The sequence below is a fragment of the Numenius arquata genome, chromosome Z, assembly GCF_964106895.1.
Source record: "Numenius arquata chromosome Z, bNumArq3.hap1.1, whole genome shotgun sequence".
In the NCBI taxonomy this organism is placed as follows: Eukaryota; Metazoa; Chordata; class Aves; order Charadriiformes; family Scolopacidae; genus Numenius; species Numenius arquata.
The window spans coordinates 65,075,217-65,094,192 of record NC_133616.1 but is presented as its reverse complement, the minus strand read 5'-3'; the positions used below and the strand labels follow the sequence as shown (position 1 = coordinate 65,094,192).

General features: G+C 35.4%; 1 protein-coding gene across 1 annotated transcript in view; it reads right to left on the bottom strand.

Moving 5' to 3' along the window:
* Positions 1–283: 283 nt before the first annotated feature.
* YTHDC2 (YTH N6-methyladenosine RNA binding protein C2) overlaps positions 284–18,976 on the bottom strand; it is a 35,346-nt gene continuing 16,653 nt past the window's right edge. The window contains exons 8-29 of the mRNA XM_074166112.1: positions 18,612–18,719; positions 17,418–17,566; positions 16,882–17,017; positions 16,403–16,529; positions 15,298–15,363; positions 14,132–14,310; positions 13,854–13,950; positions 13,681–13,768; positions 13,490–13,570; positions 12,496–12,578; positions 11,356–11,461; positions 11,137–11,256; positions 10,517–10,789; positions 9,887–10,013; positions 9,160–9,365; positions 8,442–8,637; positions 7,217–7,326; positions 5,451–5,743; positions 4,874–5,051; positions 3,601–3,804; positions 1,561–1,743; positions 284–364 (exon numbers count right to left, since the gene is read on the bottom strand). Coding sequence (XP_074022213.1) covers positions 284–364; positions 1,561–1,743; positions 3,601–3,804; positions 4,874–5,051; positions 5,451–5,743; positions 7,217–7,326; positions 8,442–8,637; positions 9,160–9,365; positions 9,887–10,013; positions 10,517–10,789; positions 11,137–11,256; positions 11,356–11,461; positions 12,496–12,578; positions 13,490–13,570; positions 13,681–13,768; positions 13,854–13,950; positions 14,132–14,310; positions 15,298–15,363; positions 16,403–16,529; positions 16,882–17,017; positions 17,418–17,566; positions 18,612–18,719 — 3,191 coding nt within the window. The remainder of the gene's footprint in view (positions 365–1,560; positions 1,744–3,600; positions 3,805–4,873; positions 5,052–5,450; positions 5,744–7,216; positions 7,327–8,441; positions 8,638–9,159; positions 9,366–9,886; positions 10,014–10,516; positions 10,790–11,136; positions 11,257–11,355; positions 11,462–12,495; positions 12,579–13,489; positions 13,571–13,680; positions 13,769–13,853; positions 13,951–14,131; positions 14,311–15,297; positions 15,364–16,402; positions 16,530–16,881; positions 17,018–17,417; positions 17,567–18,611; positions 18,720–18,976) is intronic.

Here is an 18,976-nt window from a genome sequence, read left to right as displayed (position 1 = left end):
CACTAACAACTTCAGGAGCTTTTTGCACTGCTTTCTTCCTCATCTTTATGTTGTAGGCACGCTGCTGGTTCGAGTGGTCATAGCTCATGTTTCAACAACCCCAGCTAAAAAAAAAATAAAAAAAAGTGAATATTTAGTACTAAATGTACCTACCTGTTCTTCCACAAAGTACAAAGGGAAGACTGTACTGTAATGATATATTGTATATAGATAGCTTTTCCTTTATCATAAAAACAGCAAGTAATTCATGAAATAACTACCTCTGTTGCTTTAGCTGACATGCTCAATTACTTGAGTTTTTTCCTGCCAAAGGAGTACGGTCCCAAAGCTGTAGCAACTGCTCTCCAACTTGTGGTTCCAGCTCCTAGAAATGAGCAGGAAATTAGAAAAAATATTTGCACTGCTACTACTGAATACATAGAAACATTAAAACAAAATTGTTTCATAAAGTTAATGGTATTTCTTTCAGTCTTTCTGTAAGAGCTCATTCCCTTTGCTATTGAGACATGCATTAGAACTCCCTGCCCAGGAAGGTTTTTTCACTAGAGCTCAAGAGGAGATAAAAACTTTCATGAGCAACCCTGGCCTACAGGTTGAGGGTTTTTTTAATTCACAGTAAGATGTCAGTTCTTAAGAAGAGAATTCTGAGTGAACACACCACCACCATATACAAGAACATACGCACCATATACTTTGTACCTTCCATAGGTCACTTAACGTATTAACTAAAGATCAATATCCTCCACATCTTTTAAGTTTAATTCAGTCAAGTGTTGTGGAGAATGTGGAAAGGTACATCACAGGTAATACAGTGGCTCTTGGTGGAATCATAGACATTAATCTAAATCAGTTGTTTTGAAGATCGTTAAGACTCTTTAGGTCTTAAGAGCCACTTACAACAGAAGCACTTGTTAACTCCATCACATGCCATGTTCCTTTCCTCGGTCTTACAGTATGTTCTTTCCCTCATTCTTACAACTGTAGAGGTTTTGGGAAGTAGTGAGAAGATGACACAAGTCTAGCTCTAGAATCTCTTATCAAGGAGATATTTTGGGAGGGGACTGTGGAGAACGTAGAAACTGCCACAGAGAACTCTTGTGTCAATTCCCCTCCAGCTTTTTGTAGCTGCATTTAGCTTTAACGGATTGGAAAACTGTCCCAAGCTTGATTCTGCCTCAAATCTCAAGACTCCCTTTTGTCTTTACAGGAAACTCAAAGCTGTAATTATGAATAGTTATTTGGGTGGGGAAAAAAACTGAACTAAACACATCTCCAGAACCAAAATTACAAATTCCAAAAAGGTTTCTTTTAGGAAGCATCCAGCTTTAAGTGGTGGGTATTGTTAACACATATTACGCAAGAAACAGCTTTGATTTTACCAAAAAGCCTCCATTACTTCAACAGTAATGCATTAGCAGAATGTACAATGTTCATCAATGAACCATGATTCAGACTAACAGATATGTGAAGACAGTTGAGATAAATATCAAGGCTAAACAAGCTAATAAACAATACACAGTTTTACCAAGTAAAGAAGACTTTAGAAAAGATTAACATTACCTGGCCATCTCTGCTTATTTGTACTTTCTTATTGTCATTCCAAGGGTTGAGCAAATGGTGTGCAAACTGAAAAGGAACGTTTTCTTTTCGGATCCACTCCACTTTAAATACACCTCCAAAACCTGCAGATCCCCAGTCTTGACTTTTCTCACACCCTATTTCTGAAGCCATTCTAGCAAAACCCTGGAGGCAAAAATTGAAATATGAAAGGAAAGACATAATTAGAGCATTTCTGCTTACTTTGGAATTAAATAAATGACTGGACTCCATATGAAACTTTCACATTAGTTTCAAAGTGACTCACACACTCTCCCCCACGAAGCTGGATCTTTTAAAAAGTTTACATCTAGAAAGTTAAAAGAAGTATCATTTGTTTTTTCACTTTAAATATGCCTTCTAGAGTTTTACCACAGGGAAAGTCTGTCAGTTAATCTCTCACAATTACTATTAAAAGTTTTTTTAAGCTTCGTAACAGAGGTTGAAAAGGTGTCATAAAACCACTTGAAGCATAAGGAATCACGGTGAATGTTCTACTATGTAACAGTCCATTAGCTATTTCTTGTTAGTTGGAGGTGTTTTTTGTAGAAATCCATTCCTTCCTTCCCATGTTCCCTCTATGTTAACAAACTTTCACACAGAATTGAGTGTAGCTGTTCTTCAGAGAAAGAAGTCAAAGTTGCTTTTGTTTCCTTTTTGAACAAACCGGGAAGAAATTCCAAAATTACAAGTATTCAGAAAGAAAATAAAAGAACCCCCAAATCCAAGATTGCTTCTGGCTTTTTTAAGGACACCCCTACTTGCCTACACAACAAACAAAACAGAAAACCCACTACACACCCAACTTACCAACTATTCAGGCAAATTTATGTCAGTTATGACTTAGGAGTCCAAGTGATGCAGTGCACTCTGTAAGTTGCCAGCACACACTACTGATGTAAGACATGTAGTCTTATATAGCTCAAGCCAGAGTTAAATGGAAATTAATAAAAGGAACAGGGGAAAATTGAAGGTGTAAAGTAAAGAGACACTTAGTACAAGACAATATTAATAGGAATGTAAATCTCACATTCCCATGAATGTTCAGTGCATTGTCAAAACTGGAAGGGCAAGGCAACATCAATCCCCTACACTCCTGACTTCACCATGTCTTTCCCTCCCAGCTTCCTTGTCTAAGAGCACCAGTACAACACCCATTTTCAGTATCAACTGCCATGCTGAGAATTACTCTCCAACATTACATCTGCATTTGCCAAATCATCATATGTATATCTCACTGTAACCCTTCAGTGGCATCACCAAGACAGCTACGTTTGGCCTAGTTCATTAGATTTTAAGTTTATCTTTTATGAATAGTTTAGGTATAAAGAAGTAAGTTGAACTTTCTTTACCTGGAACAACTGAGTTTAGCCCTCTGTACAACTCAGCTAACCTTCAACTTTGCACTACCAGGTCAAGCCTTTAACTTCAAATTGGCTACAAATTTGTCAAGAAATTGTTGACAAATACTTTGCTACACTTGAAGCCAAGACACAGGTCTGGAGCGATCACGGCCATGACTTTCCAGCTTCCTAACTTTTAGAAACTATAGTTCAGGCAAAACAGATTTTATTAAAATTTGTAAGATATGAGTTTCCTGGTTTTAGAACACTGCGATGTGATTAGAACTGCTTGTTCACTTACAATATTTATTTTGGCATGCAGAGGAAAAGTAGCAATCTCCTGCTTTGTTTGGATTTGCTTGTTTGTTTGTTTTCTTGTTGTTTTAAAGGATTAATGTAGGTATAAAAATTATTCTGACTCGATGTTTGGAGGCATCCAAATGGAGTCCATGGAGTTTTAGCCTTTGAGTGACAAACTGAGTTAGCTGAAAGGATGTATTTCCGAGAAGAATGAAGTATTCTTTCCTCAGCAGATAGATTTGCTTGCTACTCAATAGAAGGTCTGAAGCCATAAGCAAAAACCTCCACACTACACAGTCATTTGCTGCGCTCTCCTAAACCATCAGCCAAAGCTAATATTTAGTATTAACTAAGGACTCACCTGAAAGTGTCCGGACCCTTGAACAGAAAATATTAAGTAAACCGTGCTGCTCTCCAAAAAGGCTCGATTTAGTTTTCGTTCATTACTTGGTGTAGTAGACCATATACTCTTCTGTTGAGAAATATCAATGTTTTGCAAGTTGCTACTTTTCATTATAAAGTACCGAACTGGCATATTTGGTCTTGGTGACGGAGATTTGGAACCCTGGAAAAATTAAATTAAATTAAGCTACAATAAAATAAACTAGGCGTTTAGTTCTAAAATTTTACACAGATGAAGACAGAAACCCTTTCACTATGCTCCTACCCTCCTCCCCCAGATTCTACAAGAAGCATAGAATCTATCAGCTGGTACTGTCTGAGTTGGTTTTAAAATGTATTTCACATCTATTTTACATTTTTTAAGCACTTTCCAAACTAATAATTCATTCATGAGGGGCAGCAAACAAGTATAGCAGAACACGCCTAAATAGTCTAGTGATTAATTATAATTCTTTGAAGTCTGACACACCTTCAGATGACACAAAATTAATCATTTTAGACTGTAGCTTGAAGCACACTACTCACATTTGCACCTTCAGAAAACATAAGTTTTCTCCCTTTTACACTGGCTGAATTTAAAAACTGAAAGACTTAAGAGGAATTATTAAATCCTCCAATGAGTCCATGCCTAGAGGAACAATGGGGTTTCCTCTCAGTGATCTGTTTAGTATTACTGCAGTTTCTATTCAAGTACATAGGGAAAATCATGCCAATAGCCTAATTAAAAATGTGTACTTTGTTAAAATAACCATCATTAAAAAAGCAAGCAGTCATAATAAGGCAGATAACACAAAACTTAAGAAGAACCAGTATCAACGTATGCTATTGCAGAAACAGAGGAAGGCAGAATCCAAAGAATTCAGAAGTTCAGGTACTGTATACCAATTTAGAGAAAAAAATTAATAAATACACCCTCACTGGTGTATCAAATTTAAAAAAAAAAAAAAACCAACAGATTTTTTTCTACTTTGGATAGCTTTACCTCAGCAGTCTACAAAGAATAGTATTTTTAAACTAGTGTAACAAGGAGATTCAGTCTAGATTCCAGAAAGAAAGAAGTATTATGCAGCTGTTAAAGATTAAAATCTAAGTTAGGTTCTTAAATCATCATCTTTATTTATCTTAATTTATTAATTTACTTGATAGTTGCTGAAAGATATCAAAATACGAATTTATTTCTGAAATTCCATTAATTCTGAAGAGAAGTGTAATTTGTTTATGAGAACTCTTACCTTTCCAGATATTGGAGAAGAAGGACTAGCACAAGGACTAGGATAGCTACTGCTGTCTGTAGACTTCACTGACGATTGATCTGACCTGTCTTCTGAAGTTCGCTTGGAGTGCAAAATGTTTGTTTCTTTGTACTTCTTTGGCTGGTGAAGTGCGGGAGGCGTAGATTTCATTAAAAGTCTAAAAAGTAAAGGTAGATACAGGACACAATAGGATTTTCGTAAGTGGTCACAGAACAATTTATATCTATGTACCAGCTTATTGCATGACTGTATTACATTACAGTAATGCCAAAATATATTAAATACTAACTAAAAAAATAGCGACCATGCATTGGTTTTGAATACTAAGGTCAAACCCCTCCTGCTACTTCTTTGCAGAGATCATAATTCACGGGCAATATTCCTGACTGCTCTCTCAAACAGCAGGCACACGTATGAAATACTCCCCAATGAAATCACAACTACAATGCAGTATCAATATTGTTTCTTCCTCTTTATTACTAGCAGAAATTCAAGTGATGCTTCTATAGCTAAATAAATTACAACCTATAGTCTCTAGAAGATCTCAAAAGCTTACTTTTCAGCATTAGAGGAGTCATCAGAGAATTCAGTTTCTGCTGAGCTTTTTCTACTGTTGGTTGACCTCCATGTAGATGCTAAAGGAAGTTCTTCACAAGTCATAGGTCTTGGTCTCTGACCAATTCCTGAAGGCTGCTGCAAACCTGCAGACTGTTCTTCAGCACTTAAAACAGCTACAACTGCTCTTACAGTTGTTTCATCAACTTGAGACCATGGTTTAAAAGGAGCTCGCATACGACGCAGAAATAAACTATGCCACTTCAGTCTGAGTTGCAACAGCAAACCAGCAGCCTGTAATGAATTTCAATTCTGTTAAAGGCTAATAAAAATTAAACCGGACAGGTAAGGGTACCCTACATCTTTCCTATGAGACAGCATCTGGCATTCTAAAATGAACAGATTACAAATGGAATGGCAAGACTAAACTGCCAGGGAGGGGGGGAAAACCCTGCATTTAAACTAAGCTGTTATCTTTCCTTTCCTTGGGTGCAAGATCACTTTTAGAATATTTTATTTATTTAGCTCTGCACCAAACATATTGTAAATCCACAGGGGTTTTTATTTTTCACTTTAAAACTTTATCTTTTTTTTAAAAGAATCGGTTAATGCTTTATGCCCTTCCTCACATTTCAGTCTGTTTTCATGCACTCTTCCTTCACAACCAAGGGACAAGACCTCTAAGTAAAATATTTTTCTTATGCAGACTTCTGCTCAAATGAGATTACTGAATTTAGAAGACCACAGTTTAATTCCAATGTTATCAGAAATGCTTTCATTTTTAAAAATTCATACCTTTCCACATCTCTACAAGAGACAGTACTATTATCAGATCCGATAAGCCCAAGTCTTTCATAACAACAGCCACAGCTTCTCAATGACCTGAAGACTTCTATCTTCAAAAGATTTTTTTTTTCTTTTTCTAATATCTGACAGCAACTTTCTTTCAGCAACTCCAGTTTCAAGGGCTCCATTTTGATCCAACTTTAGTCATCCTCTCAGAGAAGGAAATACACAATATACCATTGTGACTGTTCACTCAACTCCTGCTCAGATTTTGGCTAACCCAGCTCATGCTAAGGCTCGATGTGTGCTGGGAGCAGCACCAGGTCAAAGCGAGAGCACCAGGTAGACAGGACAGGTGGCCAGAAAGAGCTAGAGAGCCATTATGCAGCACTATAACCTGCAGCTTGCTGTTTCCTGAAGCCATTATCTTTTGTCTGTCGGTTTTGTCAGAATCTGCTATATTACAAAAATGGTATAGACCAAACCTCCACGCTGAAAGGTATAAAACATCAAGTGATCCAAAAATCTTTTGAATCGGATCCAAAAGCAGCTGAACTGCTGAAGCCTTCCTGCTTCCTGGTGCAATACAAGGGGCACCCACACTGTGACGAAGAGGAAGGATGAGCAGTCTCAGCACCAGCTAGGTAACTAATTTTTCTTGCTCATAGGTGCATGAATTAAGAATTCCAGGTTATAAGTTATGAAAACTTATGACCTGAATAGTGAATAAGTGAATTCACATGATAAACTGGCAAAGTCTGGGCAAAAGAGGATTGAGCCCCTATTAATTTGCTGTATTTCTTAATGATATCATGAAATAATACTCTCATTGTCCTGTAAATTTGAGAGACCCAAACAGACCATGACAGCCATTCTCACAGAAAATTCTTAGTTACCCAAATGCTTCAGAAATCTTTTTAGTAAGATATGACATAAATATCCTTCTACAAGAAACAAGCATGGAAATGATACATTACTTACTTCAGGGTCCAGTCTGAGATGCAGCCATTCATCCAGCTTCAGTAGTGCCAAATCAGCAGTTGTTTTGTCCTCCATCTCACTATCACTGTTATCATTAGACATCCCATCTCCTGAATTAAACATGTAAGATGCATTAACATTTCTGTATTATTTCCACTTACATACAAAAAAACCGAACACTACTGTAATTCCCAGAAATAAACCCATTTTCCTTCTAAATTTTATTTTCAAATGTAAACGTTTGTAATATCACTTTTTATTTTTTGCAAATACACCCCAGAGAAGTTTCTGCTTCAGTAAGCAGACCTCAAGTACCCAGACCTGCCGAGGGCCATGCTATGTAAGCACTTGTATTGATGTGATCTAACTCACTCATGTACCTTCAACAAACCATTATCAAACTTCTGCCTGAAGCTGTTTGCCAAACCACACATTAAGCTATGCTTTATTTCCTTGTGAAGCAGCAGATTTAAAGACCCATTAAGGAAAAAAAAAAAGTATAAAACATATGGCTATTAAGTAGGATTCTAATTTTATTAAGCACAATTCAATCAGCATAAACACTATTTTAAAGTTAATAGTTCAAGAGCAAGATAGGAAAGCTTCAAAAATAGCTCGGACTCTGATTCAATCTGGTATTTCTAGAGAACTGGCAGCAGGATAGATTATTTTTGCTTCTATTCATAGACCATTCCATTTAAATTAAAAAAAAGGAAATTTCTACATACTCCCTATTACTTCTAATTAATACTACAGCTAATGGTCATTTATCAGTAGAAAATAATCTTTAAAATGCATGTTCCAGCTGGAAGGAATATGAGTACTTGCCATATTGATAGTTTCTAAATTATTATTCAGTTTGAATAATGTGGTTCAAAGTATCAAATAAACTAGCCCGTACACAAAACATACATACTACTGTTTTCAGCATTAGTACTGTCATTAGACATTTTGTTTGCGCTTTTACTTCCTTACAAACTATTACGTAATTTCTGAGACTGCAGAACTACGTAAGTGTAGTTTACGGATATGAATCTACAGGCATTCATAAAACTCAGACATTAATTACAGAGCCTATAGACTATTATGGACAGCTACAGGAACTATAGCTTTGTTGTTTAAAGGACTTGCCAGTATATGTATTAATATTCTTGAAAAATACACCTTCAGTTTCACATACAAGTATATGCCAATGGAAACATTCAAAATCCAAACCCCACTATACCTCGAAAGGATGAAGGTTCCTGCAAAACATTACTTGGTAACCTGGCTGGTCCACAGAAGAGTGCCACAGTGACAGGTGTTACAACAGAACAGCATCGGATGTTTGCTATCCTATGAGCTCTCGTCATTTCATCATATATAAGCCAGTCTGTAGGGAGTGCCTGAACAGCTGCAGCTTGCCCATTTGCTGGGGGAATCTGTGCAAGAGCAAATAAAACTAGGCTATTTTACCCTCTCTTTGTAATTAAAATACATTTTAACACATTTCTTATTTTAGATATGTAGAAATAAATACATAAATATTTATATACATATAAATAAAAACGCAAGAGAGAACAAATTACCACTTTGAAACAACGTATTCTGTTTTAAAGAAGAATCTAAAAAAAAAATCAGTTTCAGAGCAGAACTTCCTCCTGCTATTATGAGCAGGGATTGTTACATCTTTAAAGCAGTTCCTTAACTAGTTTTTTTTTACCACTTTGTCTTGCTCCATCTAGAAGGAGTAACTGAAATAAGTTCTGATGAAAAAATATTGGAAAAATAAACCAATTCCAATTCTCTATTTTATCAACTGCCAGGAAAAATACTTTCTAAAAATGTAGTGTTTAATGCACATGCTACTTTTGAAGTACTGACAGCTATGAAGAGACATTTCTAAAATGTTCAACAGAGTACAGTGCTCTTTTTTGTAAAATATAAATTCAAAGTAATTTTACCTTTCTATACTGAGGTTGACTAAGAACAGAGGTAGGGTGAAATCGCACTTTCTTCTCCTTTGGTCCAGTTAAAACCATGCTTTCTCTGTCTACATGCACTAAATTGGGATACATCCCAGCCACTAAGGCAGCTTTAACTACCGCCCAGTTTTCAGAGTTAGTATTAACATCTCTAATATCAGCTCCTCCTCTGGCTCTAACAAAACCTTAAGAAAGAAGAGGACAAAAATGTGTTATATTTGACTGTATGTAAGATCTATTTTTTTTGCTTTTCAACAGGAATTTGAAACAAAACCCTGAAATAAAGTTGTTGGATTTTTTCCACCACCCCCCAACCTTAACAGCACCAAGAAGAAACCATTAGACTGAAATCCTTCTTGATAAGGGGTTTTATACTAACATAGAATAGAATTACTTTTTCCAACACAAAGACATTTCCTATGGAAATAATTCATTAGAATGTAAGAATTCAAGGAAATTATCTCAGACTGAGAGCCAGTGGCATGTGGAACAGTTAGGGTGCTTTCAGTTAGATGAGCTGCTCCCCAGCCATATTTCCTCACTCTAGCATCTGCACCATGCCCAGCATGAACATGTACTGATCTGTTTCAAATTAAGGAAGGAAAAGGACATCAGTGAACACTGTTCTTGTTACAACTTGTATACACTTGTACTAGGTATACTCTTGACTCCAAAACTATGTTAGAATTTTTTCTGAGCTATTTACCTGAGGCTCTAAGCTGGCCAAGCAACTGTGTTCTCATTCCTATGATGATTTCCATTGTGGCTTGAGACAGAAAGTTCTTTTCACAGAAGGCTCTCTCCCAGCCATCACTGCGTGCCTTTTGCCATGCCTGTAAAAATTTTTTTTTTTTTAAATTTGCCTATTAATTTGATTAGCTAAAATAAAAAAATGCAGGTTTTTTTTTAAAATTACATTTACATCAGTAAAAAGAAGGCAAAAACCATTCTGAAAGAAAGGAAATGTACCAAATGATTATTTTTTTCTGGTTAAGTGCTAGATTCTCTTTACTCGTTCCCTAAATTAAGATAATGATCATTATGTTATTATAAGAACACTATTTTAAGTTATCAGTGTAGTAGGATACAAAGTGGCACCCTGTTGGAATGCTCAGAAATTAACCAGATTTGAAAATATAAACAAAAAATCTGACTGAAAGTGTTCCCTCACAAATTTATGACCGCAATATACAGAAAAGCCACCAGGCAACAATAAAGTTTCTTCTCTAAGGACTTAATCATAGTCTATCATTCTACATACAACTTGATTAGTACATCATTTACTTTGATATGGGATCTATTGTGATTAGTACTCTTTCTGAAGATGAAATAATACCTGGAAAGCCCTGAGAAGCGCCATATGGTCACTAAATGTTCCTGCAGTAAAACGTTTTCTACACAGCATGGCTGCACGCTTTTGGGAGGCCAGTGCAGGCAGGACAAAAGGGTCTCGATATGCAAGAGTGCAAGCAATAGTAAGAATAGGATCCAGGCACTTCAAAACAACAGCACACAACACCATTTTACCAAGGTGTGGTTCTACTGGTAATTCAGTGAGATGATAACCAAGTTCAGTGAGATCTTCCCAAGGGTCCATGGCATCTATTGTCTGTTTAAAAAAAAAAAAGGGGGGGGGGGGGGGGGGGAGGAAGGTGAAAGTAGACAAAATTAATTTTCAATAAAAGCAGAAAGGATGTGAATACTGGACATTCACTGGACACTAAGAAAGCAAGTCAAACTCATAAGAGTTTGAGACAAGATTTCTAGGCACTCTCTTCCCTTAACCTGGAAAAATACTTCCACACACACAAAATGAAAATAGACAACACACAAAAACTCGAAGCATCCTTAAGTAACTCAACAACAGTCTCAGTACGAACAATCTCAGTAAGATATGTTGCCATACCACAAATACAGAATCAAATACAATTTCCATAAATACACTCCTCTGCTGACCTTAAGCATTTGCACAGCATTTCTCACAATTAGAGCTGGTGGAGGATCAGGAGCTTTCATAAGAAAGTCAACAATTGGAGAGTTAATTGGAGCCAGAAGTTTTGTGTGTAAACAAAGCTCCTGCAAGTTAAAAAGCAAAAAAAGATTGGTAAGATGGGGGAGTGGGCAACATCACTTTTTTGGTGTAATAGAAGTTATAACTTCTAACTGAACATGCACCTGAAGTGGCATTCTTAGAAGTTCTGGAGTTTGAAATTCCAACATATTCTGAAATCGGAGCCTGCTGAAGAGACGAAAACAGACTCCGGGCTGACAGCGCCCAGCCCTTGAAAATAAAATATATGTTGAAAATTAGAATTTCTTTTTAAAATAAAATTAAATAAATTAAAACAAAACCACCGCACACACAAACTTAGACTGGAAATGTTGAAGCAGGTCTATGAAAAAAGTAATTTTGTCATTACATGTAAGTCCCATGCATGAGGTGAAAGTTTTCCAGTACATGGACTATTTTTGATAGTATGGAAATTTGTTACTGTAATTTTACCCTAACACTGGAAGATCTGGAGAAACAAAAACAAGGCCTATCTAAAAATAAAGTGATGTGTGTTTTTTGCTAACCTAAGATCAATCCAAATTTCAACTGTCCTTTGCTGTAAGGAATATAAGTCGTAAACTTCATTTCTTCCTCTTCACATCCCCCAAACAGCTGGAAGTTACTCTGGGAGCAGAAGGTACAATGAAGACCAAACAACTTGTGAGTGAGGGGCCAGAAACAGCAAATTCTCACATTCACGCTCAAATTCCTGCAGACTAATACCAGTATCATATAACCAAACATAGGCATTTGTTGCTACATATCCTCTTACACCTCACCCAGGGTTGGGAAGAGTGTGATAAAGGCCTGTTAAGTCATGAATAGTTTGGAGAAGGTGAATAAGGAATCACTGCTCGATGTCTTGCCTAATATAGGGGTGGAGGGGCATCAATTAAAAACTAGCAATAGTCAACGCTTCACCAACAGGTAAGTTTTGAAACATCTTATTGGACACTGTGGCTGCTGCTGCTACATGGGAGAAAGAGGAAGGAGAGTAAGTTCGTGGGGGGAAAACAACCTAGACCTAGTGTAAGCTTTGCAAAACAACTGAGTGTCATTTTTCTACAACTTGCGAAGTGACTCCAAGGAACTACATGCTGACACACTTCTGCAAAGAAATAGCATTGGCCATTGTCCAACATGATATTGGACCAGGCTAGTAACATTACACAGTGTGGCTGCTATTACGTTGCATACTTTATCCTTAACACATAGGACAGTGGATATTTGCAAAATAAAATTCAGTATGAAGCATTTATTACCTGCCTTTTCTCTGGATAGCACTGGCTTTTGAAATCCACACCATTTTTAGCATTGTGACACAACTTAGTGCATCAAAAGACTTCTATAAAAGCAAAGCAAGGAACATAAAACCAAGACTGAATAGGGCACATGGAATAAAAGTTACTAATGATTTAGATCAACAGAAGTTCTCTACAAAACTAATAATAAGCACCAGCAGCTTCTGGCACAAAGGTACATTCTAAATTACTTAGTTTCAAGTGAATTTATGCTACAACCTTTGCAATATCTTTATGCTACACAGTTTTCTAAATTAAAGTTTCCAAGTCAATAGGTAATTGTAAGTCAATAAAAGACATGGATTGTGTTTTGTGGTATCAAAACCCAAGAAAAAATGTTATTATGCAATAAAGTTCTTCTTTGCCTCACTTGGAAATTACGTCCTTATTTTCCTATATATGATGCAAAATTACAAAAAAATGTATTACCATGAGAACTTCAGAAATTTGGTGTGTGTATCTCCTATAAAACCCAATTTTATTTCCTAAGCTAGGCCTTAAACTGCCTCATTATCTCACTTTTCTTGAACAAGTAATTAGGGAATGGGCTTTAAACACATCAAAACTAATCTAATACATCTAATGTATGTGACTTGATCTAATTCCAATAGTAGGATAAAGGGAACTCCCACTACTCTCTAAATCTCAGGAAGATGGAGGTCTAAACTGATGGACCTGTTTTAAATATCGAACAGAAATACTGAATTAAAAAAAAATATAGATATATCAATATATCAACTTGCAATAGTTTTTACAGGGTTTTTAAACAGCTAGCTATTTACAGTATTTGTCATAAAACTAATGGATGTTTAAAGTTCTCAATGAGTTTTGTTGCTTTACGTTCCCTGGTTCTCAGCCTACTATAAAAAAAATAGTTCCCCAAAATTTATGTATTATGTATTTTGAAATAACACTAAGAAGTTTAATTCCCAAGGAAAGTTTAAGCCAATCGTACCTCTTTCATCTTGCCTGAGTCAATAACAAATACAACATCATTGACTGTTATGCTGGTTTCCGCAATATTAGTAGAAAGAATCTGCAATTAAAAGAAAAAACAAACCAAAAAAACCCAAACATAACTATAGTAACTGTAAAAGCAAAGACAAAAGATCAATATAGTATCTGAAGAAGTCCTCTGATACTTGCTATTTTGCGGACGCCAGGAGGTGGACTTTTAAGCACCTTCTTCTGATCCAAAGTTTGCATATTTGAATGAAGCATGAAAACTTGGTATCTAATGCAAGACAAGGAGCACTATTTAAGGATCTTTAAAGGAAACAATAAAAACTCAAGACAATCACAGAAACTAGAAATTTTACCTGTGAGCATTATCAGCAAATCTCTTGTCATCAAAAAGAATACGGTCCCTCAGGCTAACTATCTCATCATATCCAGGAAGAAATATTAAAATTGCTCCTAAAAAAGAAGGTGGTTTGCAGAGTTAAAACACAAAATTTACTTCAAATATATGTCAGTACTGTGTACACTAGCACTCAGAAGGTTTTTACCTACTTTGTACTACTGAAAAAAAGAGCAGAAACTGAAATTCAGAAGCTGAATTCACAGCAATTTATTGGCAGTGCATGTATATACCTACCAGCTTCACAACTATGACAGATGTTATAAAGTAAGTGCATAATCAGGTCCAGATCCACTTTTTCATCATCAAAACTGTGATGATAAGCTTTCAACAGTTCTCTGTCCTCTGTGCTAAGGTCACTACCACTTGTTTGGACCAGGGAACTTTCATCCAGATTTCCAGATTCCACTGAAGCACTAAAATACACAAATACACAGGCCAGAGTCAAGGTTGTTTGCTTTGGGTTTACATTTAGGCATCAATTCAAATTTAGATCAAGACCAACAAGACTACTTGTCTCTGATTTTAATTTTAATGTGTAGCAGAAAAGCATCTCCACAATATTTTACTGTCCACTGATATAATGTGCAAAGCATGTAACTTCAATTTTTTAGCATTAGCTTAATTCTATTATACTTTATTGAAACAGAACCATAAGCAAATGTTACAGAATTTAAAGTATAAAGACACCATGTTTGTCTCCTAAAGAAAAAATACTAAAACGAAATTTATATTCAAAAAACTTCCCTGCTGTAACAGTTAAGCAGGTACTACACTAACAGTGTAACTAAACTATGATAATGATACAATCAAACTATATAATCAAAAAACAATTCTTGAATGGCCTAGTGTACATGTTACTCATATAATGTTTCTTTATTATCACTGTCATGTATCAACAGTGTACAGATAAAAGCACACAGTAGATTTGTTTCCAAAATAACCATCTGAAATTAAAGTGGTACATGGTATAGAATCAGTATCTCCTCTGCATATTTATTTAGAATAGAACAGAGTAGAATAGAATAGACTATTTCAGTTGGAACAGACCTACAACAATCATCTAGTTTAAGTTACTATAATCACATCCTGCCTAGATATATAATCATGATAGGAATGTTCAACTCAAGATGCTAAATGCTAATAATATATAAGTAGTCCTATACCACTTGAACTATATTTCTCCTAGGAATGTGCAAACATAATCACTATGATACTGAATACAAGAAACTTTTTTTAAATAACTGTGTTTTCAAAATATTCCTATTCTCAAATAAATCTTGCTATTTAGGCTAAATTTTAAAGCATAAAAAGCTAAAAACTGTTCTAATTAAAATAAGGCAAAACATAAAATCCCCCTCACCATACTATACAACTGTTTCTGCAAAGTAGTTGTAGCTTACCTGTACGACTCCAACAGGTCAACAACCTCTGTCTGCCCAAAGCGCTTAGCCCAGTCCAAAGCCGTCCTGAAGAGTTGCATAAAAATCTTTATTAATTTCTCTCTTCAAAAGATACACGTGAATAACATGTGAATAAGGCGATGACTGACACTGCACTTTTCTATCAATTTCTGCTTTATTGTTAAATCAGTGACACTATTGCTGGATCTGCAACTTCCCATTTTAAAGTGCATAAACAAGTGTGATAGTTACATGATTTTTAGATAACTGCAATTATTTAGCAAGGAAGAATCCTAGTTTTACACAGAAGCACATGCAAACATGCAGAAGGAAATAAGGTAGAATGTGCCATTCCTTCAAAAAACCACACATCAATGTGCATACTTATCCGTACGTCTCTTCGAAGTACCCTTTTACTAGCCCTTTCAAATCATCCTGAGAAGTCACACCATTTTTCTCCAAAATGTGTGAAAACATTGGGCTTTTTGATGTCTTAGGGAAGTTGCCCTCTTTACAATGCAGTTCACTCTGTTCTCCTTCTAAACTGCATTCTTTCAAGTGGTAGTACTAAATATCAGACCCCTGGAGCCCTAATTCTTATCTTTCATTATTACACTTATTTATTATATGTTTATATGAAGACACAATTCAAGGCCACAAAACTCTGAATGTTTACAGATTCAAAAATATTTTTACATGATACAACATATTTACAGATATAACACAGCAAAGATCTTTGCACCCGTGACACGTTTTTAAAATTCCATATAGGTTGTTCTCTTAAAATAAGAATCGCCAAACATTTTGGACCTAATTCAATGAACCCAGTAAGAAAGATTCCAATTTTTCTTCTAAACAGTGTTAAATCAGGCTCATTGAAACCAACAGCGTATATCCCATATTCGAGATCGTTTTCTGTAAAATCTAAATTGAGTTCTTAATTAAGCAATGTGATGAACAGAAGTTAGAAATTGTTCAGACTGCCAAAACCTATGCTTACAGTTGTCTGATAAGTTAGTAAATTAGATTAAATGTTATAGAAGTTTCTTTCTCATTTTTATATTGACAAATAAATATATCTTTCAGTTCATTTGTGTGTTTTTACCAGCCATTGGATGATTTGCAGTGGATACTTGCTCCCATACTGATCAGTTGTTCCACTTGACTCAGAAAGCCTCTCCCTGAAGCAATCATTAGTGCAGTTGCACTGGTTTCACTGTGTCTGTAATCAACTGAGAAGTGAAAAAAATAATCAGCAAGACCAATACAAACGTTGTTATTTTTTAATCTAAATGTAGGATGAACACAACTTTCAAAACCCAGCCCAAAGAGAATTTGTTTCTTCACTTACTCCCACCAGTCAGTTCATGTGAATTTATCACTATTTTAGAAACACATTACAACATCTGTCAATACTTCAAAACAAATAGCTACAAAACTCATCAATTCTGCTAACACTATTAATTTTCCCAATAGGCATCAGAATTCAAAGGTAACAACATTTGAAATTTGCGATAAAGTACCCATAGAAATTCAAGAGAAAACAACCGCAAAATGACTTAGGTAGTAAGATGAGAAACTTACCACTGACATTTTCAGTTAAAATGAGATGGAACACTTGAGCAAAGGAATCAATATCTTTATGCAACCAAATGTCAGAAAGACAAGAATCCATTTCTTTTATTAGCCACGGTTCAAGGCAATTCACATCTTTTTCAGTCTGAGGAGAAAAAATAGTATTGAAAGATTAATCTCTTCAAGAAGTTGTCTTCACTCTCCTATATTAGACATGAAGAATTTGAACAGTTAGTTTTCAAAGTTAACAACCAGAAATACAGCATTCAGATATCAGTTAAAGCATTTATTGTATCATATGCATGTATTTTAAACAATGGCAGTCTAGCCATTTGATCTAAACAAGTTATGTACAGCCATCATAACTGAAAAGCACACTTTAGCTAGAGTAGTTCATGCTACCAAAAAAAAAAAGGCGTTTTAAAATATGTTGATATCCTTCTAGAAATTGTACAGGAGTAACATCTTTAGAAAACAGTTTTTAAATGAGTAGTAATAATATAACACAGGCTTAAATATCTCTTCCAACAAAAGGAAAAACTTACCAGTTGATTAAATACTGTGTCACCACCATCATCCAACAAATTATCCTCCTCAGTTGCACTTGGGACAGATCTTTTCCTCTGAGATTCCAGTTTGCTATTATTTTCTTGAGCAGAACACCACTCAGTAAGACTGCTTTGCTGTTTCTCTTCTAGAATGGATAGAGTATTTCCAAAAAAAGTTTTACAGTCATCATAATTATCCATTGTTTTCAGTTACAAAAAATAGTTCCATCAAGTCACAAAGTTTTATCTATTCGATCTCTTTTATTTAATCTAGAATGCTGTTACCAGTCCGACATAAAATCCATGATTAAGGGCACCCAAAATGCAGCACTGCAAACATCTGCTATAAGAACAAGGTAAAAAATACCATTTGGGTGCTTAAGTCCCGTCTCCAGTATTCCAACTTACTGTATTCAAATGAGCTTCCTAAGTATTTTCTACACAATTCTCAGTCCAGATCTTTCTCCAGAAGTGAAATACTGAAGTGATATAGTTCCTGCACGTAACAACTAATTTTTGCATACATGTAGAAGAAACAGTAGAAGACACCAGTGTCTTAACTGAACTTTTCTATCCACAGTGATCAGAGCAGAGCACCATGACTGTATGTTATCGCTTTGGGGTTTGCCTTTGTTTTCTTTAAATACACACTAGGATCATTGCTTTCAGTTGTCAGGAAAACTTCTCAAATAATATTATCTACTCAATCAACTGAAAAATAACTATATTTAGTTCAAGTGTGTTAATGCTTCTGAACTATAGATATTAAATATATCCACGTCTGAAGAATGCAGAGAAAACTGTTACTAATAGGAACCACTTCTGTGCAGGATGTACAAAATCCTAATTTATATCCAAAAGTCAGCACATAGTATCTTCTGCTTCTATAGTTTTCCTGTGGGCAAAGCCCCCAGTTATATGCAATTCTACTCCATAATAACTAGGAAAAATATAACATTTATCAACTGAAGGCAAAAAGAATGCAAACACTGAAAGAAAGTGAAAATATATATTTTTTTAAAGTTACATAGTCTACTTCAATAATGCAAACACTGAGAGTTTAAAGACACTGTCATCTAATCATGTCTCATTTAATATTCTGACTTTGGAATTTTAACAGAGAATCATCCTATTTAGATGTTCAATCAATGAAACTCATTGCCAACCCTAACAATTAAGAAGTCCACCAACCTCTCTGTTTCTCTTTTTTGTACTTCACCATTTCTTTGTTTGTATACCCAGTGCTTCGTAAAATGTCCTCCAAAAACATCTCTTTAACTTCAAAAGGTCTTCCTTGTACTGAAAGTATAAATAATTCATAAAATATTAGATAGTCCCTAGCTTCACTCATAATCGTAATTTTTAAGAATTTTGTAGACACAAAAAGTGAGTTAAAAATTATGAGGGTCTGATTAAGGAATTATTACTTTCCTTGAAAAATCTTGCAACAGTAACTTCACTGGAGTTTACTTTCTTAAGATTACTGGGCTGCAAAATAAAACAATATTTCAAAAGGGAAATGCCAGCTTGTTTCTCATTAGCCTCTTCAATTCTAT